We start from the raw sequence: 16340 nt of genomic DNA on the forward strand, positions 1-16340 counted from the left end.
CTCTGAGCAATGGGGCGCCATTTGGAATAATGGGATAAAAAGCTTTTAGTGTCATGGCTTTGGAAGCAACCTTTGTAGGAGGGGCCAGTTCCCAACTCTCTGTGAGGCCACATGGATTCAAGTTCTGTCTCAGCTGCTCACTAGCTGTGTGCCTTAGGCCTTAGGACAAGTTCCTTGGCCTCTCCGAATCTTGGTTTCAGGAACTCTATACTGGAGATTATGGGATTTTCTGTTTGTCACCCAAGCTGATGTTTTGCAACTGAAATGGAAATCAAACGTGAAGCTCTGGCCGCCCACGCTGAGATTTGTGATTAACTGGGGCAAAGGGCTGATTAGGTGGAGGAACCAAGGCCAGAGGAATTTATGGCAGCCCAGGGTTTATGGTTTTGATATGGATTTATTAAGCACACTCTAGGACCGCAGTAGCTTCTCCTCTGGCCTCCAACCCCCACTCCATGCTGGCAGCGGCATGGACAAGGCTTCTCTTACAACGTTATGGAAAACATTTCCTGGAGCTCAGGAGTGGAGGGAAGGGACAGGGGAAGGCAGGAGTGTCCCCATGGATCTGCAGGCAGCTAATGGGTGCTCTTGAGGCCGGAGAACTTAATGATTAGCTTCTTGTTAGAAAGGGTCTGGGTACAGAGTTCTCACTGAACCCCTGGTGGGTGGGCACCTCATACCCAGCAGCTCGTACAATTACTATGGTCTCATTCAATTTAATCCTGACAACACTCCTGAAGGGAGCTGTCATTCCCATTTGACAGATGAGTCTCAGAAAAGAGGGGTGACCTGACCAATGTTACATTGATCTGTGACTCCCAGCCCAGAACCGTTGACACCCTTCTTTGGGAAGCTGACGGGGTCACCCTGTTCCACCCTCATCCTCGAGCATTCCCATGCCTGGGCATCCACAGTCCAGCCACCCCGCATGCTCTACTCCCATCCCTGAATGCCCTGATGTGCTGGTGATGTGTAGCAACTGACCCTCCAGGGGTAAAGCCTTGATTTGTAGCTCTTGCAGTCCTTGTGGTGTAAACGTCACATTGCCAAACATGGAGTTGGGAGGAGAAGCTAACAGTTGGCTCTCCAGCACACCCCCGACTGCATATGAGGTTGTGGTGTGTGGTGGCCAAGGTGTGAGACCACCTGCCTGGTTTATCAGGGGAAGGACCAAGGTGGCTACAGACCTGGCTAGAAATTCTTGAGTGTGTCCTTACCTTTATTCTTTTTTTAAACAACTCAACTTTACAAAATCTCCCCGTGCCTTCTTATCCCCTGTTGCTGGCAGTAGGCCCAGGTCCCTGGAAATGACCCAGATTAGGGCTCCATCTTGGACCCTCTTTCCATTCTTCCAGATCTTTCCCTCTCTCCCCTCTATCCCCGCTCAGCCTTCCCCTCTCTCCCTGCTCAGCCCTCCCCTCTCCAAGAGGGAGGCTTGACTTTCATTCTCCCCACACAGTAAGCACTTGGAATCAAGGCATCTGAGTTAGATTCCTACTTCTACCTCTCAAGGGAAATCACTTCCCCTGAGCCTCAGTTTTCTCATCTATAAAGGGGGTTAGGGATAATAATGTCCAACTTGCTTACCTCTTTTTTCTTTAGTTAGTTTTTCTTAATTCTAGTTAGTTACCAGACAGTGCAATATTGGTTTCAGGAGTAGAATTCAGTGACTCATCACTTACATAAAATACCCAAGGCTCCTCATAACAAGTGCCCTCCTTAGTACCCATCACCAGTCTAGCCCATCCCCACCCACCTCCCTCCATCAACCCATGTCCTCTATTAAGAGACTCTTGTGGTTTGTTTCCTTCTCTTCCCTCCTTCCCATGTGTTCATCTGTTATGTTTCTTAAATTCCACATATGAGTGAAATCATATGGTATTTATCTTTCTCTGATTGACTAATTTTGCTTAGCATAATGCATTCTAGCTCCATCCACGTCATTGCAAATGGCAAGATTTCATTCTTTTTGATGGCTGAGTAATATTCCATTTAATGGAATATGTAATGAGATCTTACCATTTGCAATGACATATATGTATATGTCATATATATTATATGTTATGTTATATGACATATATAACCTATATGTCATATAACATGTGTGTGTGTGTGTGTGTGTGTGTGTGTGTATATCTCACATCTTCTTTATCCATTCATTGGTTGTTGGACATTTAGGCTCTCTCCATAGTTTGGCCATTGTTGATAATGCTAATTTGCTTATCTCTTGATGTGAGATTAAAAATCAATAATGTAAAAAAAAGCACTAATATATATAAAAACATTTTGCATATCATAAAGAACTCTCTGACTATTCTCATCCTTATTTCTAACACCCGAAAAGGTAGAAAGGACACCCATCCAAGGACTTAGAAAACATATGCGCCATTTATTTTGCTTTATAAACTTTTGTTAAAACACACAAGAGTAAGAAATGTTTTTTTTGCTTCTCTGCCCCATTGGGCGGCAGAGTGACAGGGGCTCAGGTGTCAGCACAGGGGCCGGTGGCATTCACACCCACAGGAAGCAGCCCACTTCCAGTATTGCTTGATGTGAATTTCACAATTTATCCCAATCAGGGCAAATCACAGAACAATTTGGCAACAGCAATTGGCTTGGTCATCACAAAAATCTAGGAGCATCCATTTCCCACCCTCTCCTCTGTCTACTCTGCAGGGAGTCATGCAGATTCTGGAAGCTTCTGAGAGCTGCCTGGAGAAGAGGCTGTCTCAGGGGAGGAACTGCAGGGTCCATGCTTGCCCTCCCAACCCTTGTTTATTTAGTCCTTCAGATTTCATTGTTTAGGACCAGAACTCAAGTGGCAGAGAGAGAAGAAGGGGGGGGGGAGAGAGAGAGAGAGAGAGAGAGAGAGAACAGAGTGAGAGAGAGGGATTTTCCAATGCCATGTCCTCAGAATCAGAAAAGCAAACTGCTCTTTGTTTTGTGCTTCCCACGTTACAGTAAAATTATTTAAATGGAATGGATTTCTCCTGCTGGCAGGGTTAATTGGGGCTAAGGACTGAACCCCTGACCCAGAAGATTTTGCTACTATTAAAAGCCACTGCTACTCCAACTCCATCCTGTGGAAAACTCTTAACTCAATTCACTCCTATGACAGAGGCCCGAGCGACTTTGGGGGGCAGAGGAGCAGAGTGTGAATGACCGCAATGACAGAATAGTTCCAGCTTCCTCACCTTGTCCCAGATGAGTCTGAGCTCCCTGGCTGGAATTTCTGGGGACCTAGAGAGAGAGGGGCTGGGGAAGACTTGAGAGCTCTGAGTAGGGAGCAGTCTCTCTGGCACCAGGGACTTGACTTGGTGGCTTGGGTAGGCTGCTCCTGGGACCACTGGAGATGTAGAGGTTTCCCTTGGACATGTTGCCCTCGAGCCCCTCATGCCTCTTTCACAAAAAGGAGCCATCACCAATGGTGGAATTTGGGGGCACTGGAGTCCTGCCCCCCCATCCACTCAGAAGGGTCAGCCTGGGGTGGGGGTAGGTAGCCAGTCTAACTGTTCACTCTCCTACCTAAGCACAGTGCCAGCCGCAGGACCCATGTCTTTCCTTCCCACTGGCTTAGTGGCATTTTGCAGAATTTTCCCAAAGCCTCCAAAATTCCACATGACATGCTGACTGTTCCATCTTGGGGCTTAATGTTTCTCAAATGTGCTCAAACCCAGGCCTTCTCATCCCTCCCTTGAACCACCCCCAAACCATCCCGCTCCCAGATGGCCAGGCCACATTGGTCCATCTCCCAAGAGCCAGACCCCTGACACCCGCCCTGGACTTGGGGAGTGAGGAGAGAAAAGGAGTCCAACAATTATAACTTCTCCTTTTCATCAGCAAACAGGATGCTGGACCCTGATTAGATATTAGTGTAGCTCCAAGCCAATCTTAGTCCTGGGCATCGGTGGGGCCCCTGGGAAGAATAAGACTTTGGCTTCTGAGGCTGGCGACAGGGGCAGGAAGCCCCTCAAACCGGATCACGGTGAGGACAGAAGGGCCCTTTTAGTCACCGTGGTCAAGAGCTCCTGTTCTGATCCAGGAAGATACAGGATCAAATCCTGACTCAGCCATTTACGAACTGGGGGTTCCAGAAAAGTCACTTAATCACTTAGATCTCAATTTCATCTTTGGTAACAATGAAAGAGACGATGCATGTGCTGCACTTAACACAGCGCCAGGAATGAGGCAGAGTCTGAGGCGAGCCCTGGGGGGGCAATTCCTCCCTGACACCCTTCTGAGCCACGTGCACCCATCCATCTTCACTGCCGTCTCCAGGTGTCTTCCCTCTCACCTGCATTACATGCATCACCAGCCCCCATCTGGCCCGCCGGCTAGTCATGGCCGAGGAGCCCACGTCTCAGTGCCTCAGTCTGGGGTTCAAGGCCCCCAGGCTTCTCCAGACAGCTCAGTCTTTTCATTGCCTTCCCCCCACGCCCTTCTTCTGACCTGAGTCCTCGCCCAGACTGTTTGCCCTACTTTGGAATGTTGTGTCTCACCTGCTCCACTAGCCGAAATCCAGCCCTTCCTTAAAGGCCTAATGCAGTCTGCCCCTTTCTTGGTGCTTTCTCTGACCACCCTAGTCCCTCCAAGTTCCCGTTGCAGTTGCCCACCTTGGATTGTCCTCTCGGTGTTGACAGCCTGTAGGGAGCATCACCCCCGTACCCACCCAAGTCCCAAAGAAGGGAAGAGCCATGGGTTACAGGTGGAACGGTGTCTTCCTTCTCAACAGTCTCCTACACTGTGCCTAGCCCAGCTAGGGCTTTAGAAATGCTCCTGGGATGACCGGGTGGTTGTCTGCAAGTCTTCTTCAGCCTCTGGAGAGGTGGCTGTGGAGAAATTAGCATGGCTGAGGTGGGTGACAGTGGCAAGTGGAGAGGAGCGTTGCAGGCAGGGGCAGCAGGACAGGGAGGGATCAGAGGCCCCGATCTGACCCAGCCTTGAAGGGTTTTGTGTCTGGGCACTAGGACAGTACTTGGAAAGAAGTACCAGTCTGAGGGGAAAGGGAGCTAGCTATGTCCAAGCAAGGTCCCATGTCATCTCCAGAGAGTTGTCCTTTGGGGGTGAAGAAGTTGGGGTTAGGTATGATGAAGGGGAAGGCAGTGGCTTTGGCAAGAGAAGAGTTGTCCAAGGCAACAGAGGATTTTCCAGCTGGGGTCTCCCCAAGTCAAAGCCCCATCATCCAGAGCAGGGGGTGGAGGGTAGCAATGGGATGTGGCCCGCAGCCCAAGTTCTTGGGCCCTTCGCCCTTTCCATTGCTGCCCTGAGACTGGCCTTGTTGTCACGGCTTCCTTCACTGTGAACAAGTGACCACCGGGGCTCTCTGAGGGGGCTGGGGGGCCGGCAGAGCCCCCGACCCCCAGCGGCTTGCTAGATGACTTCCTGCTTGGTGATGGTCGGCTGGGGGATGGCGGAGGGGGGCTTGACAATCGTGGCGATCGCTCCTGGCAGGAGCTTGTAGGGCTCAGACGCTGAGCCACCTGGTGGTGAGGGCTGTGGAGTCTCAGGGGTGGCTGGAAGGACAGAGAGACAGACAGGGGCTACTGAGAATTCCAGCCCTTTGGGGAATAAATGAAGACTCCTGAGTAGGTTCTTCCCCCACTCTGAGACATAGTTCCCTCTTCTATAAAATGAGAGAATTAAACTAGATAATCTCTAAGGTCTCTTAAAATTCAAACCTTCTGAGTTCCACATCACAAAGTCTAAGTATGGTGAGTCTGGGAGGCTGCAGATGCGCCAGGTGTTGTCAGAGCCTTTTGCCTAGGTCCTACCAACACCCATCTCCTCCACCATTTAACATGGAGATCTGGGCTGCTTCTCCCAGACCAGGGCCCAAGTCTGACTTTGTTTGAGGACAATGGGACATGTGACAATAATATCCTCTCTTGGAGAGAAGGGATAACAGTTGATGAGACCCAAGGGTCTGGCCAACTGGCTCAAAAAATACTATTTCTTTGATATTTAGGTAGATGGATAATGGAAACTAATTGGCCTCACAGCATCACACATTTGGAAGTTAACTTCTTTGACCATGACCCACTTGGCCAACTTTATTCAATGGACAACTTTCCCAAAGAACAATCTCAATGGAATGCAATCTCATTTTAGTGGATGACCTCCTCATCACAATGATAATCTTACTTTTTGAAGAACTTTGTCCAGTGACAAACTCACACTTCTGAGATTTCACCTCAGAATGAAATATATGTATATATGGCCCCCAGTGGACATCCCCACCCAAGGAGTAGTCTCATCCAATTGTATAATGGCTAGTCTTACCTATTGGGCAGTCTTACTTCAAAGAACAATTTTACCTGATGGGCAACATCACCTAATGGAATTCTTGCCCCAATGGACGTATTCATCCAATGGATCCCTCATCCCAAGGACAGCTTCATTCAATAAAGGCTATTAATTACCTCGCTGAGTAAAGGACCTCACTGAAAAAAACAGCCTTAAAAAAAGGCCAGTCTCACTCCTCACTCCTTACCCCGGAGCACAGAGAACTGCTGTATCCCAGTTCCTATCTTCTAGACCCATCCTTCTCCTGGCTCCCCCCTTGGGCCCCCAACCCCATCCCTTGCTGGGTAGAGCTCAAGTTGCCCACCTGCCTGCCCCCTGGGTCGGGGCCACTCACACATCTGTCCATTGCTGAGGTGAGAGGGCATTGTGTTGGCAACGATGACGTTCGTGCCCATGTGTTCCTGCATCAGGTGAGGGTGCAGGGGATGATGGGCATGAGGTGCATCACTGGAGGACCCTGCAGGTAAAGAGGGGACTCAATCAGGATGGAGAGTCTGAGATAAAGACCATGGTCCTTGAGGTACATCTTCAGGTGTGGCCAATAAACCTGTTCATTCAATACTGACATTGCCTGTTGGCTACCCATTTCTGGATTAGTAAGCTGGGGCTTACCACTCCTATCCATAGGTTTCATGAGGGTACTGAGAAGACCCAACAAACCAAGAGAACAGAAGTTGAAAGAAAGAAGGAGCGTGTAAGGAAGCTGTGAGATCAAAATATTATAATGAATAGTGTATTGATTGACTATTAATATAAGAGATTTAACCAATGGCCCTCAAATCTCCTTGGCATGCAAGTCCTTCAAGAATTTGGTGCCAACTCACCTTTAGCCTTGTCCCCCTGATAGCCTCTGCTTCAGCCAAACCTACTTATAGCACCTGAGTGTTCCCTGTACTTCCCTATTTCTATGCTTTTGCTCTTATAATACCATATAAGGTATAGGTTGGTTTGGTGATGGCTGTGGTCACTGGTGTGACAATGGTGGGATTTTAGGGCTTGCAAGAGACCTCTAAAGTATACTGTTTCCATGATAGCTATCAATTATTGAGCATCTAATACGTGCCAGGTACTGTTTCACAGCACTTTTCATGTTTAAAATAATTTAACCCTCATAACAGTCCTATAAGGTGGATATCATTATCATTATTGTCCCATTCTACAACCAGATGAGATTACAGGGCCCTGTTATCTCCCAACAGAGCACAAGCTCCATCTTGATCCTATTTTTTTTTTTAAAGATTTTATTTTTAAGTGATCTCTACACCCAACATGGGGCTCAAGATCACAACTCCAAGATCAAGAGTCATTAGCCTCTGCCGACCGAGTCGGTCAGGCGCCCCCGTCCTGACCCGGATCTCGACGACACTCGATCCATAATTCACAGGGTCAAAGTGAAAATGAAATGAGTTATCATCTGACAGTAGTTCTCAACTGGGGGACATCTGGGGCCCTCAGGGGACATTTGATAATATCTGAAGATGTTTTTGGCTGTGCTGCTGAGGAGTGCTACTGGCATCTCAGGGGTAGTGAGGCCAGGGATGTGGCCGAACAGGGTACACGACAGCCCCCACAAAAAAGAATGATCCAGTCCCAAATATAGGCCCAGGTGGCCCTCGGCCAAGCCATCACTAGTAACCACATCACTTCCAAAATCCTGAGTTCAAGCACCCTCACTCAGATCCTGCTTCCTAGCCTCCCAGCCCACTTCGTCTTGTACCATCACTGCAAAAACTCTTCAGCCCGGCTAAATCTGTCAATTCCCTGATGCCCACTTTTCAGTATCTATCACCACGGCCCCTAACTGCTGGAGCACCATGAAGCTGTCTTCCCTCCAGAGCTTTGCACTTGTGCTTGAGCAACAGACTCAATCAAACATGCAACTTCCTCCTGATAATTGCCCTTGGATACCTACAGTCATCTCCAGCTTTGTTGAAGTCTATAAACAGTCTCTTGGCTCGTCTCTCACTGCTGCCACCATCCCAGCCTCAACCTGCTTTTCCCCTGGCTTCCTCATCTCAGTAAGTTATTCCATGAGCGTCCCTGTCACTCAAAGCAAACACGTGGGTTTCATCTTTGTTTCTTCCCTTCCCTCGCTTCCCACATCGGGTCAATCAGCAAATCCTGTGCGTTCTTCCAGTCATGCCTTCGTCCCAGCTTTCACTGTCCTACTCCGGCCTGGAGACAAGTAATGGTTAGGGGTCTCCTGCCTCCACTGTGCCACCTCTGGAATTTACTTTCTACCTAGCAACCAGAGTAGTTCGCTAAAAAGAGTAGTCTGATGTTCACTCTTCTGCAATGAAAATGAAATCCAAATTTCTGACTGTGACCTACAAGACCGCATGTTGCCGATTTGGTGTCTGCCCATATCAGTTTTCATCTCATGACCTTATCCTTCTTTCTCGAACACACGAACCTCTCCTGCCTCAGGGCTTTTGCATGAGTTACTTCCGCCGGGAATGCTTTTCTTTTGGCTTTTAAATGTTCTATTTCCTTTCATCCATCGGGTTTTAGCTCAAAAGTCCCACTTCAGAGAAGTCTGTCTCTGTTGGACAACCTACCAAAATAGACCCCTTTCCAGTTACACTCTATCATATTACCTGCTTATTTCAAAATCTCTAGTTATCCTTTGGTTATTGTCAGTTTCCATGAGCCCTTATGCACACACACACGCGCACGCGCACACACACACACGTACTCACACACAACCTCCAGAAGGGCAGAGCTCTTGTTCTCTGCTGAATCTCCAGCACTTACAACAGTGACTGGCACACACTAGGTTCCCAGTGCCTGAACAAATGGACCATTGGTCCCATTTTTCTGATGAGGAAACTGAGGCTTAGGTAGGTTAAGGGATCTGGCCAAGGCCACAGAGGGAGGAGGTGACGGAGCTGAGGGGTGGGGCCTAGGTATGAAGCTTATCTTTTGCCAGGGGGCCCGCCCACCTCTCAGCCCCTCCTGGGCCTGGCACGGACCTCCCAGCAGCATCTCCTGCAGCAGGTTGTCGATCTTGGCCATGCCGAAGAGCTTGATGAACTGGATCTGCTCGATCATCTGCCAGGTGATGCTCTGCAGGGTGGGCAGCAGTAGCAACAGCTCGCCGAAGCGGCCACGCGAGTCGTACTGGCGGTCGTTGATGTAGTCCTCCAGGCTCACCTGCACCTGGGAGCGCAGCCGCTTGATCTTGCCCGGGTCGCTCAGCCCCTTGGCGTCTGCAACGGGGAGGGCACAGGTGAGGGAGGGCAGGGGGGCCCAGTCGGAGCCTCTGGGGAGCCGGGATCCAGCTCTCCCCTGGCTCCTGGGGTCCTGACAGCGGGTCTTGAGGCCCAAGGTCACCTAGGGAGTCCTTAGCCGTGCTAGGACAGCATTTGGGATCCTCGGGAACCTGGGTACACTAGCACATCTGTAGCTTCCTGGACGCAGGCAGAAAAGCATTTCTGTCACATTTCCTGAGATGCAGAACCAGGAGATGGGGGTGGGGGGTGGGAGGAGTAGGACTTCAAGAACTTACCCACGAGGGCACCAAGCAACCTCCTCATTACACATGGGGAAATGAGGCAGAGAGCAGGGAAAGGACTTGGCCCAGGTCATACATCCAATTTTTGGTAGATCCATGATGGGGACTTGGGGCTCCTGATCAGCACTGAGGTCCCACTGACCAGACCTCAGCTCATGCTGCTCCCGCTGCCTTAGGAGAGTCTCCCTGTTTCCCTGCTCCCTTGCCTGTGTCATCCTGGGGTCTCAGCTTAGGTTCCATCTCCTCCAGGAAGCCTTCTCCATTCCACCCTCCCAAGCCTGCTTTATGAGTGTCCATCATATCCCAGATTTCTGTGGCTTTTCTGTCGCTAGTGGCCACATGGGATGTAACTGTCTCTTCCACCAGACTATGAGCTCTGGGTGGGCAGGCATGTCTTGTTTGTTGTTTTAAATTTTTTAAATGCTTATTTATTTTTGAGAGAGAGAGAGAGAGAGAGAGAGAGAGAGAGAGAGAGAGTGTGTGTGTGTGTGTGTGTGTGTGTGTAAGGCAGGGGACGGACAGAGAACAAGAGAAACAGAGGTCTGAAGCAGGCTCTGCATTGACAGCACAGAGCCCAATGTGGGGCTTGAACTCACAAACGGTGAGATCATGACCTGAGTGGAAGTCAGACACTTAACTGACTGAGCCACCCAGGAGCCCCTTGTTTGTCATTTTAAACCCACTACCTAGTACCATCCATGGTCAATATTTGTTGAATAGGTAACTCGATGAAGGGATGGGTAGATGGATGGAAGGATGAATGAATGAAAAAAATCAATGGATAAATTCTAGATCCTTAACCTAGAAGGGGATTCAAATGGTTGTCCAAGAGTTAAATTCAACCTTTATGGAGGTAATCCATTTATCACCTCTTTAATGCAAAAGTAAGTTGCAGATAGAGAATTTCACTCACATTTCCATTCCAGGGCTCACTCCACTGAGCCATATTTGTGCATTCCTTCATTCAGTCAACAAACATTTATGGAGCATCACCTACCTGCCAGGCCCTATACTAGGTCACCTGCCCCTCCAAGCCAGGTTGCTCACCCTGACTCAGCATCAATAATCCCATCTTATTGAGCAATTACTACCTGTCCAGCTCTGTGCTGAGCACTGCAGAGGATAAGCCTGGGCCAGGTGCTCAAGGAAACTAGAACCAGAAGTCTTACCCTTCAAGAAATGGGGAAGAGTGTGCAGTAGGTAAGAATATAGGTTTGAGTGCTAGATAGTCTGAAGTTCAAATCCAAGCTCTGCCATCTCCTGGTTGTGTAACCTTGGGCAAATTAGCCAATCTCCCTGTGCCTCAGTTTCCTTATCTGCAAAATGGAGATAATAACAATTCCTACCTCAGAGGTACTGTGTTGCAAGCAAGAAGTGGCATAATCCACATCAAGTCTTTAGAATGGTGCCTTAGTGAGCATTCCAGAAACTGTGGTCATCTTCCTCTTCGTTACCGTTATTACCGGAGGTGATCTCCATGTTGGTGGGGTCTAACACTAAGGGCAGTGGGCAATGCCTGGGCACATGGTGGGTCCCCTCTAACATGTAAGGAGGTAAGTTAGCAAGCAAGCCTTTGAAGTCCAGGCATCTTGATATGGTAAAATGAAATTGGGCTTTGCACAAAGACATAACTATAAGGACATTCTGTAAAAATGCAGGTGGAAAGTCAGTAGATGGGATGGGGAGAGGAGAGCCAACAACATTGTAAAGATAATCAGCAGACACCAAACTAGCCCTGAAAATATAGGAAGGAGATGGGAGAGAGAAGACAGAATGGCGAAAGGGAACAGTGAGATCCTCCACGAGTGTAGGAGGGCAACTGCGATCGGAAACAGCTACATCAAGAAGGAGAAGGCTTAGCATTTTATTTAGAGCCAGAAGAAACAGTTAAAAGAATCAGAAATGGTGCCCCCTGGGAAGGAGGCTTTAGCAGGGAATGTGGAGTGGGGGACTGTTTGAATTTAAATGTGTGCAGATATTATTTTGGTAAAAACGTTTCAGGGAAAGAGAAAAGATGAAAGGAAAGAAAAGAAGGAAGGGAGGAGGTAGGAAGAGGAGGAAGGGAGGAGGGGACAGAAGGGAAAGGTGAAAAAGGACAGAACCAAGCCCCTGGAGCCCATGTGCCTTGTCAAGGCACATCAGCTCTCTGAACCTGGTTTTCCTCGTCTGGGAAACAGCGAGTGCAAACAGCCTCTCCCAGTTGTTGTCCTGCAGAGGGAGGCTGTGAATGTAGGGCACACCACAGGAGAAGTGTGACAGAGGGTCTGGAGCATCGGGGGCGGGAGGGAGGGGCGGACAGTACCTGGGTCAAAGAAGATGATGGCTTTGAGGCAGGCATACTCATTGTCATCTATCTGTAGCTCCTGGAAGGGCAGCACCAGCTCGTCGAGGATGCGCACGGACACCCGGCTCATCTCTGCCAGCTCCGGGCAGTGCCGAGGGACGATGTAGTCATTGCCTGGGTGGGTTGGGAAGGAAAGGGGATCAGGACACCCACTTGGGTGTACCCTTCTCCCCAGCTTTGCGTAGGCCCTGTCCTTTGCGGCTGCAATGCAACTGGTGCCCATGGGAGAAGGCCCCGTGGGGATTATCATGCCCATTTCACAGATGAAGAAATGGAGGCCCAGATGAAAGGAATGAGTTGCTTGAAGTCATCGGACTGGGCCTGGAGCCTGGCTTTCTAGGAGCCTTTCACATCACCCGTGCTCCATTCTCTGACATGACCCGTAAGAGTAGTGACATTCGAGGGCCACTTAGGAGGCAACAACACATCAAGGTTAAGGGCCCAGATTCTAGAACTAGACTGCCTGGGGTTGAAATCCAGTTCCACCACTAACTAACCATATATATTTGGATAAATTACTTTCTGTGCTTCCGTTTTTTTCATCTGCAAAATGGGGATAAACAACAGAGCCTACCTCCTAGGGTCGTTGTATTAAAGGAGTAGTGTTTGTAAAGTGTTAAGATTAGGATCTGGCCCATAGTGTGATCTATACAAGCATCTAAAATAATAAATAAACATGCCATGGGAGCAGACGTGACATAGGCCAAGGTTTGTGCCATTCCTGGCTGCGTCTTGCCCCTGCTCCAGAAAGCACTCAGAGTGCAAGGGCAATTCCAGGGATAACCCCTACTTCGCTCTAACTTTAACCTTGGAGGCCTTCCTTGCCTGGTGTCCACACTTCTTGCATCTGAGTAGAGGAGCCAGATGGGAACACTGGGAAAAGTCTATTCCTTTTTTTTTTTTTTTTTTTTTAATGTTTGCTTATTTATTTTGAGAGACAGAGAGAGAGAACGAAAGCAAGCAAGCAGGGGAGGGGCAGAAAGGGAGGAAGAGAGAGAATCCCAAGCAAGGCTCCACACTGTCAGTGCAGAGCTTGACATGGGGCTCAATCTCACAAACCTTGAGATCATGACCTGAGCCAAGATCAAGAGTCAAACGCTTAACCGACTGAGCCACCCAGGTGCCCTGGGAAGAGGCTACTCTTGATCTTTCTCCCTTGCCCCTGCATGCCACCTTGGAAGTCTCCTGTGCCCGGGTGCATTCCACACTGGGCATGCCCTCCGCAGAGCCCTGGCTGGGGCAGGCAGCCTGCTTACCTAGAAGCAGAACGTCCTTGAACACCATGGATCGCTTGGTGGCTCCAAGCAGCAGGTGCTCACCGGCGTGGGCTCTGAGCAGGGCCACCTGGAAGAGAAAAGGGATGGTGTCTGGCCGTGGGACTCCTGAAAAGCTGTCTGCACCCCCTGGAAAGTTGCTCCTAGCCAACTCAGTGACCCTGGGAAAGCTGGCTTAATGCTTCCCTTGCCTTTACCTGCCTGAACTACAATAAAAGGGCTTCAGAAAGCTGTCGCCTTCCTCCTACAACGGAGAAAACCTGGAAAAGGTTCAACAGGAACCTGGAAGGGAAAAGAACATGCACTCAGAGCTAGGAGGCCAGATGCTAACTTTATCTTTGAACTGCTGTGGCCTTGGGCAAGCTGCCTCTTCCCTCTGGGCCTTGTTTCTGTGCCTGATGAAACTTAACACCATTCTGGGTGTTTTTGTTTTTCTTTTTGCAGCAGAGTTTCATCAGACTCTCAAGAGGGTCTATGAGCCAGGAAGATCTAAAACCATAGGTCCCGAACTCCTACCCGTGGACCAGCTACGGAAGATTATGAAGAGTATTTTGTAAAATGCAGATTCTTAGGTTCTACTCCCAGAGATTCTGAGTCTGTAAAAGTGGGCCCAAGGATCTGTATTTAACAAGCTCCCCAGTGATTCTGATGTGCAATTGTGTTTGGGAAATCCCTACTCTGGAAGATCTCCAGGGTACCTGCTCATTTGACATTGTAAGATTCTAGGATTCTGAGAGTGAGTTCCAAGCATTTGGACATGGGTGTTGGTTCCCAAAGCAAAGGCGTGAGCACTGGTCCTTGGCAGGGGATGGGCTTGACATATTCCTTCCCTGCAGAGAAGACAAAGCAGCTTTGGAAGACTGAAGTCCGAGGCAGGGGCCCGGCCAGGAGGACACTGTCAGTCCTTTCCGAACCATCTGCTTTGGTGTTTATGTCAGGCCCAGAGGATGGGAAAAATGGCAACTGGTGAAAATAGTCACAGGCTGGTCACCTCAACGATCTTGTCTGCAAGGTTGGATTGGGGAATTTTGGAGACTTTTTTAGCAGGCTAAACTAGGACGCAAAAATGTTTTGATTGTTCCTTCTCTCATTTATCAAATGTTGAGTGCCTACTAAGCGACAGACACTTCTTAGGAAGGAAGGACAAGACAGATGGAGGGAGGTGAGAGTCACGTGATAAAGAGATATGGGACAAGAGGGGCTACGCTGGGTGGGGAGGGCAGAGAAATTCTCTCTAAGGAGGCGAAACTGTCTAAGGCATGGAAGGCAGCTGGCACACAATAAACCGTCAATAGATATTTATTTGAAAGAAGAAAGGAAGGAATGGGTGAAGGGATGAATGAATGAATAAATGAGCAAACTAGTTAACTTCCTTTCCAGATCCAGCCCCTCCTGGGCAGCCACCAGCTCTTCTTCATCTATTCTCCCATGGTCACACCTTATGAGGGTGACAAGAAAAGAGGAGAATGGTAAAGAGGCCTGCAGGTGAGTCCACATTCTACGACCAGGACAAAGGAGGCCAAGGATGCTTATTATCAAGCACCTCCCATTCTCGAGGTGCTGTGGAGGGCTTTCGCCACCGACCCCAGTGACTCTCAAACTGAGGGGGCAAGAGACCTGCAGTCAGATCTCAGCCCTGTGGCTGCCTTGCTCTGCGACCTGGGGCAGACCGCTTTCCCTCTCTAGACCTTAGCCCCTGTATTCAATGCTACCCAGCCTCCTGGGTTTCAATGGATTGGTGCCCAAAACAAATGAAGAAGCAAACTTGGAAAGTGGCTCCTGGAGCAATGTTGACAGATTTGGGGTGTCCTTTGGAGGACAGTGTCCCCCAACTCTCCCACGTGTGCCCCAACTATCTTGGGCAAGATGGGCTCCTTATACACCATGAACGGGGAGCTGGGAGCCCTCCTGACATGGCAGCTCTTCTGGGGGTGGGCAGGCAGGGGGTGCGGGGATGTTAATGATTGTCCGGCGTTGCTGGCCACCCATCACTGCTCTCTAAGAATGCTCTGAGCCCCAGCCAGGGAGGTTTGGGTGGGAAATTGAGGTTAACAATTGCTCAGCTTGGGGGTATCTTATTGCCCTGCTGAGCCCCTGGGAAGGAGCAGAAGGGATTAAACATTAATACAGACTCTCCAGCAGAGGAGACCAGGGCCAGCACATAAGGAACAGGGGTAAAGGCAGGGACAACTCGGCCGAGATCCCTGGCCTGTTATCCTTCCCAAAGTGGGGAGGGATCTATGGGACACAGCATCCGATCCAGGTCCCAGTGTGAAGGTGAGGACCAGCCACACCAGTGTTTCCACAGTGTGTCGACCCTAGCATACAAATAGGTGCTCCAGGAGAGTCTGGGGGTCAGGGGAGTTTGAGAAGCCCTGGGTTTCACAAAGTTCAGTTGCACAAAGTTCAGTTTCACAAAGTTCAGTTCACAAAGTTCACTTCTCAGAAACTTTAATAGACTAACATACATTGCCAATGTTTTGTGCAAATGTGCACACTAGAGAAGCAAATGCACCAGGAGCTGAGGTCTGGGGCGCTGTCCACTGGTGCCCCTGAGCTCCCTCCCAGCTGAGAAGGTGACCCAGTCCAGCAACCCTTTCCCAGAAAGTGTCTGCAGAGGCCTAGGGGGTGCCTGGTCAGGAGCCATCATTTGCAATATCTGTGAAACTCACCTGTCCTCAGAAATGTACCCGTGCCTCCCTGGGACCTTTCCGGTATTCCAAAGAATGTACGTGGGAAATAAAATGCTGAGTGAAACCATCTTGGTGGGATACAAGAAAGTGACACTTAGGGAGGCCAGCTGCGGCCTGGGCACAATGGAGGTGCTCCGTTACATGATCATTTCAAATAGTTGATGTCTTTAATTTTTTATGAAGCAGATATTATAATTCCCACTTTACAGATA

General features: G+C 49.4%; 1 protein-coding gene across 6 annotated transcripts in view; it reads right to left on the reverse strand.

Annotated features, from left to right (window-relative positions):
- Positions 1-4699: 4699 nt before the first annotated feature.
- HNF4A (hepatocyte nuclear factor 4 alpha) overlaps positions 4700-16340 on the reverse strand; it is a 55989-nt gene continuing 44348 nt past the window's right edge. For 3 of the 6 annotated variants that reach the window (XM_019458414.2, XM_019458415.2, XM_019458410.2), the window contains exons 6-10: positions 13418-13505; positions 12120-12275; positions 9246-9512; positions 6608-6760; positions 4700-5513 (exon numbers count right to left, since the gene is read on the reverse strand). In XM_019458414.2, the coding sequence (XP_019313959.1) occupies positions 5371-5513; positions 6608-6760; positions 9246-9512; positions 12120-12275; positions 13418-13505 (807 nt within the window). In that variant the 3' untranslated portion in view covers positions 4700-5370. The remainder of the gene's footprint in view (positions 5514-6607; positions 6761-9245; positions 9513-12119; positions 12276-13417; positions 13506-16340) is intronic. The other 3 variants (XM_019458412.2, XM_019458413.2, XM_019458411.2) reach the window with 3 other exon arrangements.

This window comes from Panthera pardus, unplaced genomic scaffold (genome assembly GCF_024362965.1).
Source record: "Panthera pardus isolate Hobbes unplaced genomic scaffold, ASM2436296v1 HiC_scaffold_25, whole genome shotgun sequence".
Classification (NCBI taxonomy): Eukaryota; Metazoa; Chordata; class Mammalia; order Carnivora; family Felidae; genus Panthera; species Panthera pardus.